The following is a 10,078-nucleotide window of genomic DNA, read 5'->3' on the forward strand; positions in this document are numbered from 1 at the left end:
CAGTGCCCAGCCTGGAGGTGTTAGATGGTGTTTTTTCTATAGTGGTTCTCCAGATTTTTATTTGAGGGCTTACCTTTTAATTAATGGAGTGGTGTGGTCACATGGAATATGGACCAATGATTCAAGAGCAGGACGAAAAGTCAAAGGCTCTGACCACTTATATTGTCTTGTGGGACTGCGATAGGAATTTCTGCTATCTGTAACGACAAATGATTTCCACGCACTGTCTTTCATGGCATGTCATGATGCTCACAGCTAAAAATGTGAAATCAGGTGATGGATTTATATATAAAGGGTTCAAATGAGTAGTCATTTTACACTTCAATGAAATTAATACAACAGAGTAGCTACATCTGTTAATTCACCCATGGGTTCATCTGTCTGAGCTAATATCCAACACTTACAAGCTATGATTTCTGATCACCTCAATATTTCATTTTCAAATGGCATATAAGGTCAAGGACCCCTTCAATTACCGTCCCTTTGATGTTTCTACCTATTGTTCTAAAGATGTATGCATTCAGGGAACACCCCGATCAATTATGGAACAAGAGTTAACCCTTTCAAAACTATAGACCATAATGAACTTATCCAGATCAATGCATGGTATACTAGTAGTTTATTAAAGTTACATAGGGGTGAAAGGGTCAATTATGAAATTGCATCACATCACCAAAAACATATTTTTTTTCCGAAATCAAAACATACTTGCATGTTCATTTGATGAAATTATATGATGAATCCAGCCACACATTATATGGTTCTGCAAACAGGATTTTGTTGTTATTTTCGAGGCCAACTTGATCAAAAGGCTGTTTGTGAGTTCATATTGATGGAGGAATTGAAGGACTGGTTTCCAGAACAAGCTAATCGTCTGTGGGAGAGCACAGTCCGCCATGTCCAAGTCTGTACAAATAACAATGCAGATAATTACAGTATCACGTATTACAATATAAGATCTACAGAACAAGCTAATCGTCTGTGGGAGAGCACAGTCCGCCATGTCCAAGTCTGTACAAATAACAATACAGATAATTACAGTATCACGTATTACAGTATAAGATCTACAGAACAGCAACAGCAAGTTGAGGAACAGATTTCTGCAAATATTTCCTTTTATCAACAAAATACTTGTATAAACTTTTTCATGATGTACCTGTAAATATCTTTTACATTTATTTCTGAAAATAAGGTACTGAAGGGGGATAATGGTGATTATCCAACTTTGGTGATTGTCCAAGCTCTCATGGTAATTAATTTTCCAATGAAGTTTGAAGCTAATCTGTTAAAAAATACTCGAGATATTGAGCAGACACCATTTCAGCAATTGAATAAAAGGACATAACTCAATTAGTCAGACAAGAGTGGTTATCCAACTCAGAACTTTTATGGTAATGACCTTCCCATGGAGTTTGAAGTTGATCCATGGAAAGTAATTTTTGGTATAAAGCGAACACTGTTTCAGCAATTGAATAAAGAGGCCCAACTCCCTAAAAGACTGTGAGATAATGGTGGGTACCAAACTAGTCCGAGCTTCCATGCTAATTAACCTTCCCATGAAGTTTTAAGTTTATCTGTCACTCATGATATAGAGGGGACACTGTTTCAGCAAATGAACGGCATAACTTAGTAAATTAGTCGGATAATGGTGGTTATAAAATCATCCGAGCTCTTATTGCTATTAACCTTCCTTTTTGAAGTTTGAAGTTAATCCATTGAAAATTACTTAGATCCATATCGAGTGGGCACTGTTTGCAACCTGCCCATCGCTCATGTGATAACATAATAAGTAATTTTGCGAAGGTGTTGGGATTCTGTCATAATTTTAATTGAAGTCACTCAATTTGCAATTGCTAAACAGTGACTTTATCCAAATAAAATGCATATCAAAATAGACTGCCACAGGATAGAGGTGATTTAATGTTAGAGTGGTTGATGAAATGGCCTTTGTTTGCAATTTCAATCTTCACCTGTATTTATCAGATTCTACTTACTGGACGAGTCAATCCTTAAGGCTAGCAGCTGTTCTTGGGTAGGAATTATAAAGCCGTCGTCTACCAGACAGGTCACTAACTCTTCTCTACACAATCAAACATAACCAGTGATACATCTTACAGAACAGTATGTGACACAGAGGTTTCCAATATCATAACATACACGTCAATAACTCAATGACAAACATTTGACAGCCTGAGAGGGATGACACTTCAGAGCTTTGAGGATGATATACAGTACTAAGGCAGGAGTCAATACAAAATTATCACAACATATTTGATTTTTGTTTTATCACAAATGTCTGAGGACATGATTTACACTATCACACATTTTTTGAAAATGAAACCACTCATAATCAATGGATGAAAAAACATCATTTTCAGGATTACTTAGTGCATGTTAAATACTACAGACATTCCAAACACTCATTACATTCCAAGTAGCTTTAGTGAAGCAGAAGACCTCCGGACATATAACCCATCCATTTTCTTTAGAAACTTTTCCTAGTCCTTAACTATTTTATTGTAACAAACATTAGCACTAACACATAATACCTACCCATTTTCAAAGTGAACTCTTTCCAAGTCCTGTAGAATTTTACCAGATTTGTCTTTGTTTTTTTTCCCACTTATTTCCTAAAACAAAAAGCCAATTTATGTTCGCATATAATATCTCAATGTCAGGCATTATTTTGTGTCATATTACATACACCAATGTGGTAACAATGAAAAGTAACTCATTGGAGGTCATACCATTTGGTGGTTAATAAGATGTATCAGGAATACGATAAATCCTCTTTATCAAGGCCCTCATTTTATTAGCCAACTTACCACCAATATAAACCAAGGTTTTTCTGTCCATTTTCCTCAACAGTTCCTTTATACATGTCCCTCAATGCATCGCCAAACACTTTTATTTTAATACGATTACTGAACAAACATGGCAGCACAGTATAGTACTGTTTACTGTACTTGGTACACATCAACCAGTATGGCTTTGTTAACATATTTTATCATCAGCTATTCATGGCTATTTGGGGAACAGTCAAAACTACCATTCCTCGGTAGGGGGAACCCTGTGGAACTGTTTGCTCTCGGCCTAGCGGCCTCTGGCAAACAGTTCCCCAGGGCTTCTCCATACCTCGGGATGATAGTTTTGACTGTTCCCCAAATAGCCATAAAACAATTGTATAATGTAATAGGACCAGCTCGGTAACTTTGACAATGTTTGGTATAATAGGACCAGCTGGGTAACATTGACAATGTTCTGTGTAATAGGACCAGCTGGGTAACATTAACAATGTTCGGTGTAATAGGACCAGCTGGTTAACATTGACAATGTTCGGTGTAATAGGACCAGCTGGGGAACATTGACAATGTTCGGTGTAATAGGACCAGCTGGTTAACATTGACAATGTTCGGTGTAATAGGACCAGCTGGATAACATTGACAATGTTCGGTGTAATAGGGCCAGCTGGGTAACATTAACAATGTTCGGTGTAATAGGACCAGCTGGTTAACATTGACAATGTTCGGTGTAATAGGACCAGCGGGGTAACATTGACAATGTTCGGTGTAATAGGACCAGCTGGGTAACATTGACAATGTTCGGTGTAATAGGACCATAGAAATATAGATATAATGTTCAAGCATAGATGTTAACAACTTCTAACTTAATTTTTAAACAAGAACGAGAGATATTTGTGTAAAGCATTAAAATAGGTTAAAAAAATCTTTTTTTAAGAATGGAATATTGAAATAAGATATCAAAAGTAGTACTTCATTGAATATCTGTGACCGAGACATAAATACTCTACAACAATGGTTTTGATCATCCACATTGATGTGTCCAGACATCAAAAGTAGTACTTCATTGAATATCTGTGACAGAGACATAAACTACTCTAGAACAATGGTTTTGATCATCCACATTGATATGTCCAGACATCAAAAGTAGTACTTCATTGAATATCTGTGACCGAGACATAAACAACTCTAGAACAATGGTTTAGATCATCCACATTGATGTGTCCAGATATCAAAAGTAGTACTTCATTGAATATCTGTGACAGAGACATAAACTACTCACGAACGTTGGTTTTGATCATCCACATTGATGTGTCCAGATATCAAAAGTAGTTCTAATCATTTCTTACCTGATGTTTTTCCTTAATTGCTTCATCACTAATAAATCTATGGTACAAAAATTCTATTAAAAAGGCACATAATGAAAGTATTGATTAAAATTCTCATAGATTCTTAAAAATAGAGACATTGAGACGGCTACTAGTACAATACTACAATGTATGAAGTAGGTAGGTTCCTTACCTGAAACTTCTGTTGCTGATATTTCTCCACGATTTCACGTACATCCAATGTTTGAGCGACTTGGCTTGTCTTTAGATCAATTTTTTGGGCCATGGAATTCAATTGCTCTTTCCAAAATTCTGTCTGATAAAAAATATTGCAGAAATTATAGATTTTCAAAGCTGAATTCTTTATCTATTTCAGAAATGAATTTTAACCATTTAAAAATCAATGTAAAACAAATTTTCCTTTGATACCTTGCATTATATATATATGTTTCTGTTAATTAATCAGAGGACAAGGTGCATGTTAACAGTTACAATGAGTCAGAATATTTTCAATCACAGCCGATATACCGAGTTACCTCCAATCAGGAGAGAGCCTTATAATCACGATCTTACATATGAGTTACCTTGAGCCAAGACAGTGCCCAATCACATGCTGTCATAAGCATGGGAAGAGGAGGTAGCTGTCGGTGGGTGGCGTCATGACGTAGATCCACAATCCACACCGGCACACCAAACTTACAACAGATCAAAGTTTGTTATGTTTAAAAACACCAATCCTTTATGATATACAATGTCATTTAATCTTCAATTTACACTTAAAGGGAGACAACTTATACCGGATGACAACAGGTCATTATTCATTATAATTTGCATATTTTACATTTAGCATCTTTTCTTCCATTTTCCTGAAAGTTACAGAGACAGTTAAGTTGGTCAAGCCCCGGGGGCAGGGGGATGGGGGGGGAGAATATGCTCAGACTTATTTAATTCTGAAATAACTGGACAAAGTCCATCAAGAGTACACTTTAAAGCTATGCTGCACATCAATAAGGCCATGGGCTGACAGGTCAGCTGTACATAATTACCTTGCTAGCCAGTACATGGACAGGCTGGGCATATCCTCCTGACTGGCCCTTCTCTGTAATGTGATTGACAAATCTGAAACAAAATATATATAAACATATATATATATCGGGATAAAAAATCTCAGTTACCCGGTAATTATTTGATCGATACATTTTCAACACTGTGATTGCATGTTGAATTCTATAACTTAACGCTCTTATTTTTGTAAGATAGCATTTATACTTACCAACAGTTAAAAAGGTACATACCTGAAGTGTATTGGGTTGTTGTGTGAGTCATTCCTATTATATAATCCCAACCCACAATACAGATTATTTTTACTAAGTAATGTAAACAAGAATTTTGACATGCACATTGACAATCAAGGTAAACTTCCCATTCCAAGACATATATTTCCTTACTGAACACATCCTTGAACATATCCTATATAGAAATCATCTTTTTATTTCTTTTACTGCAATTTTCTACCTGGATACTGTTAAACCTCATGTAAAAATTGTTGGGAATATGATAAGCCCATCCCCAGCTGTCCTCAGTAATAACTCCATCCCTTTCTTCAAGTTTGTTGGCATCGGTAAAAAAAAATAATTGGTATACAGTTATATATATATAGCTTAAAGAAATAATGTCCCATACTGCAACACATCAAATCAAAATGCCTCCCTCTATGTAGTATGTAGGGCATCTAAAGTGATCAGAAATACAATGAGTTAGTCAAGATATAACCTTAAATTTTTCATCACATAACATTATTTATAAATGGGTTGAGTTTGTGTACCTGATAAGAGCCAGACTGTAGGCAGACCGTATTTCATTATCTTGCTGTCTATCTTGCGTTGATTGGACTGCCTCCTGGTGGTGAAGCTTGGCATGAACAATGGCTGCTGTGCTGTCAATGGCTACAGGAATTTTGTGCAAAGCCCTAGAAAGAAGATAAAGACATGTTCAAATATAAAATTGACATCGGCTAGAAATATCTTATGCAGACACATCTTTAAAAAATCCCTGAAATAGCATTATAATTAAGAACAAAAGTTACAGTGGAACAGATACAGAGATGTTCACAAGAGGAAAAGCAGTATTTTTCTACCTAAATTTCACAGCAGCAGTTACCTACATGAACATGGAAAATGAGGGATATCTTTTTTTTAATTTGGAAGACACTACTCCCCTCTTCTTCAATATGGGAAAATAAGGCACTATTTTGCTTTGTGAAACATCCTATTTCCAGCTGTAAAACAAGGCAAACAAAAATTACTGTAAAGGCAAACACTTGGTAATATAATTGCCAGCAGACATTTTGTTCCTTTAAGTGCATTTAAAAACACATTTTGAATCCTCCCTACTAGAAACTTATTTCTATATACGGTTTGTACTTTGTAGAAACTAATATAGTTGACAACATTTTGACATGGTGCATATTAGTTATTCCATTAGCTTCTGGTGAACTGAAAAACAATCTAACTGTATCACTTGACTCGTTCATTTGTTTTTTTGAGTGTTGCTAACTCAGAGTCTCACCACAGCTGGAGTATGACAACGGATGATTGGGCCACTCAACACCATCTCACTAAAATGTTACAACAGCTGAAGAATGACAACGGATGATGGGGCCACTCAACACCATCTCGCTAAAATGTTACAACTGGAAATGGCACCATGACACCCATGTAGTCATAACTGGCATCCATTTAAAACTGAATGTCTAGAAAAAACATTAGGTACCAATATGAAGGACTTTGATTTGTAATGTTCTGAGGACAGAACCTACCGCCTTCCTCACTTGGGTAAAGTATTAACGTTAAGGACAAAAGCCAGGTCTTGTAAAGGAAGGTGTTGAGAATCAAAAAAGCTAGTTAAGATGTAGATAGATGTGAAGTAAACTAGTAATGGGTGCAAAAGATGTTTTCTGGTTGCTTTTCTGTCCCCAAATCACCCATTTGAATCATGCAGGGGGTAAACAGTAGGTATATGTACCGTTTTTGTGTTCACAAACTTTTATTATTTTGTTCATTTCTGCAAGTTTTTGATAATTTTGAATTATCTCTTTAGGGTTATCTTATTTCCACCAAATGATTTTAAAGACAAATTCTCTTTTTCTATTTTTTTTTTAAGCAAATTATCATTGTCTGACCTTTGTTTTAGTGAACATTTACAGTATTTGTTACTCCCAAATTAAAGGTTACTTTAAAGTTTAAAAATACTGCCAGTATTTTTTCAATAACATTCATCAGTGTGGAAATATTTCTGCATCAAAGTTTTACTTTATACACAAAGTGCATGGCTTTCACTCCAATCTTGAATGTTATAACTTCACATTAGTTTATATTTAGCAGAAACATCTATTACATATAAGTCTCTGCATACACATTTTTAATACACTGTTCAACCAGTGAGTAAAATATTTTACCTGCTTCTCCACACATCAATCCTCCCCACAGCATGTGCCTGTAGCTTTGGATCATTTCCAAACACCTCATTGTATACACACTCAAACTCTTTCCTAAAACAGAAAAAAACGTTGGTTAATAAGTGCTCACTGCAATAACGTACATTTCCTAACAGTAAATTATACAGAGTTCATTTCTCTTATGGAATGAATGAGATCTTATTTCCAAAGTGATTTCCTTTTACTTTGTCTTATTTTGAGCTAATCATATTTCAAAATTAAGTCAATGTTTTGTTTCCATTTTACAGTCTGTTGGTATATAAATTTGAATGTGTCATACAAATTGAGTAAAAGTTAATTGTTCCAAGATCTAGAAAGCTGTTGTTTAATTATAACATATGAGGCATGAACAATTGGTTTTATCTCCATCAAATATTTTTGAATGTTAAAAGGATAGTAATTTCAGCATATTATGTAGTGTATCAATCACTCTATGGAATCTACAACAAGGCAATTGTTTGGATTGATCGAAAACATCACGTATCCAGACTAGCTGAGGACTGATGAACAACACAAGTTTTTGGTGTTCTTTTCTGTTGGCAGTGAAGATATTATATTTCACAGGTTAGCTTCTATGATATTGCTAAAAATATCACTTTTGTATATGGAATTTAGTTCTTTCTGGACTTTTTGAAATAGCCCTGTCACAAATAATTATAAGTGTACTGAGACACATCTACATCTTCAACTGTTTCATCAAAAAGCTGACTGTTATAGTGTTCATGGTACTTCCTCAGACTTCATGCACAGGCATGTGCACTCATTAAATTCTTCTGTCTTCAAATTTGTTTGTCTCCATCGATGTGTTGCACATACCTTCATCAATATTGTTATAAAGTTTATATTCCAAGTGTGTTCATGTCCTGTCAAGTGTCAATGCTATATGCTATTCAGGCTGAAACAGACCTGGGTTTTTTTCACAGCAAGCTATGCATGGAGTCATATACATATATTGCATCAGCAGAGAACGTGATTTGTAACGTGCATTCTTCTTGGCTGATAGACAGACACAGGTAAGAAAACATGGTATCGTGATCATATAAACAAATGTCAACTCAGGGTGAAAATGGGGTCAGCGTTTATTTCCTCTTTCATATTTGACCCCTGGCCGGGCAAAACATAAGGGTGACCTAGACAAAGACTTTCGTACACGGTCTGGTTATAGCTTTTGGACTCAAGTCTGTTTCGTTGCTAAAAGAAAAGTTGCAGTTATTTGATGTAGTTCAATATGGCATTTATGACATTCTTGATACATGTTCATGCAACACATTGTGTTGAACAGGTAGCTAGGGCAGAATGCCGTACATAGGTAATAATCCTACATTTCGGTAACAGTTACTGTATTGCGTAACAATCTTATTATTGAAACTGAGGATAAAGTGAAATAAAAAACAACAACATTTCAGTAATAAAATTCTTACTGTAAACTGTAACTCTTTCCCAAATGCAGGATTATTACCAATATGTGCCATTGTGCCCAACTTGTTGAACAAACAAATTTGAGGACAGTAGAGTAATTTAAGAAATAGAGTAAAATACTAGCCACTCCCTGCTGACTCAGCTAGGGAGAATTTCTCTTTACTGTACTTGTAGCTCATTTGTTAGTTTCTATCAATTTTAATAATTTTAAATGACAACTTAAGTCTTGTTAGTCTTCCATATCATTAAAGTCAATTTTATAAAAAAAAATATATGTGTTTGTGTTATTTTGAAGCGAGTGTCACAAGCGGCAGCTGTGAAAAGCTGACTTCGCACTCACACAGTTGTGTATTTTTCTGCATGAAATATACCTAACACCAATGTAGAATTTTTAAATATTAATTATAAAGTCAGTATAAAGTAAAAAAAATGTTTAGGGCGAAACGACCTAGGGCGAACGCGAGTTAGGGAGAAACAACCCTTCGCACGAAAGAGATTAAGGGCAAAACAACCAGTTACCAGATTTTAGTATAACCTAGCTCTAACAGTTACAGTAGCTCTTGTTTGAAACAGATGACAAGTTATATTAGGGGCCCAAAATTAATAGCCATGAGATAATTTCCGGGCCTGGGGATGTGAGTATATACTATTTTGTGGTAGCGTAACAAATGTAGCGTTAGTGGTACATATTTCACCTGTTTTTCCATGGTACAACCCTTCTTCTGGTAAGCTGATTCATTCCTGAGACGAGTGGCCGATACACACGTGTGGGCAAAGTGTACGGAAGTTTTGAAGTGGCTATAATTTTAAGTCCGGAACTGGGTTAAAAAAACAGGATTCATTACTAGGGGCCTGTTCGTATAAATGCGGAACAACCGGTTTGACCGTTCATAAACGTAGCAATTTCGGGTATAAATCCTGACGGACCTGCAAACGTTTATGCAGGCCTTGCAAGGCTTTGTCAGGGCTCGCCTGAAAGCAGAATCAGAGTACTATAAGTTAGGTCCGACCTTACTTGATTAACGTTGATAAAC

The 10,078-nt window shown here is 35.7% G+C and overlaps 1 protein-coding gene across 1 annotated transcript in view; it reads right to left on the reverse strand.

Moving 5' to 3' along the window:
• The window catches only part of LOC110467296 (ribosomal biogenesis protein LAS1L-like), a 21,130-nt gene extending 11,296 nt beyond the window's left edge, over positions 1-9,834 (reverse strand). The window contains exons 1-10 of the mRNA XM_021524368.1: positions 9,740-9,834; positions 7,587-7,679; positions 5,955-6,098; positions 5,176-5,248; positions 4,714-4,824; positions 4,323-4,445; positions 2,554-2,630; positions 1,995-2,080; positions 709-906; positions 74-197 (exon numbers count right to left, since the gene is read on the reverse strand). Coding sequence (XP_021380043.1) covers positions 74-197; positions 709-906; positions 1,995-2,080; positions 2,554-2,630; positions 4,323-4,445; positions 4,714-4,824; positions 5,176-5,248; positions 5,955-6,098; positions 7,587-7,679; positions 9,740-9,783 — 1,073 coding nt within the window. The 5' untranslated portion in view covers positions 9,784-9,834. The remainder of the gene's footprint in view (positions 1-73; positions 198-708; positions 907-1,994; positions 2,081-2,553; positions 2,631-4,322; positions 4,446-4,713; positions 4,825-5,175; positions 5,249-5,954; positions 6,099-7,586; positions 7,680-9,739) is intronic.
• Positions 9,835-10,078: the final 244 nt, after the last annotated feature.

The sequence above is a fragment of the Mizuhopecten yessoensis genome, unplaced genomic scaffold (genome assembly GCF_002113885.1).
Source record: "Mizuhopecten yessoensis strain PY_sf001 unplaced genomic scaffold, ASM211388v2 scaffold11169, whole genome shotgun sequence".
Taxonomy (NCBI): Eukaryota; Metazoa; Mollusca; class Bivalvia; order Pectinida; family Pectinidae; genus Mizuhopecten; species Mizuhopecten yessoensis.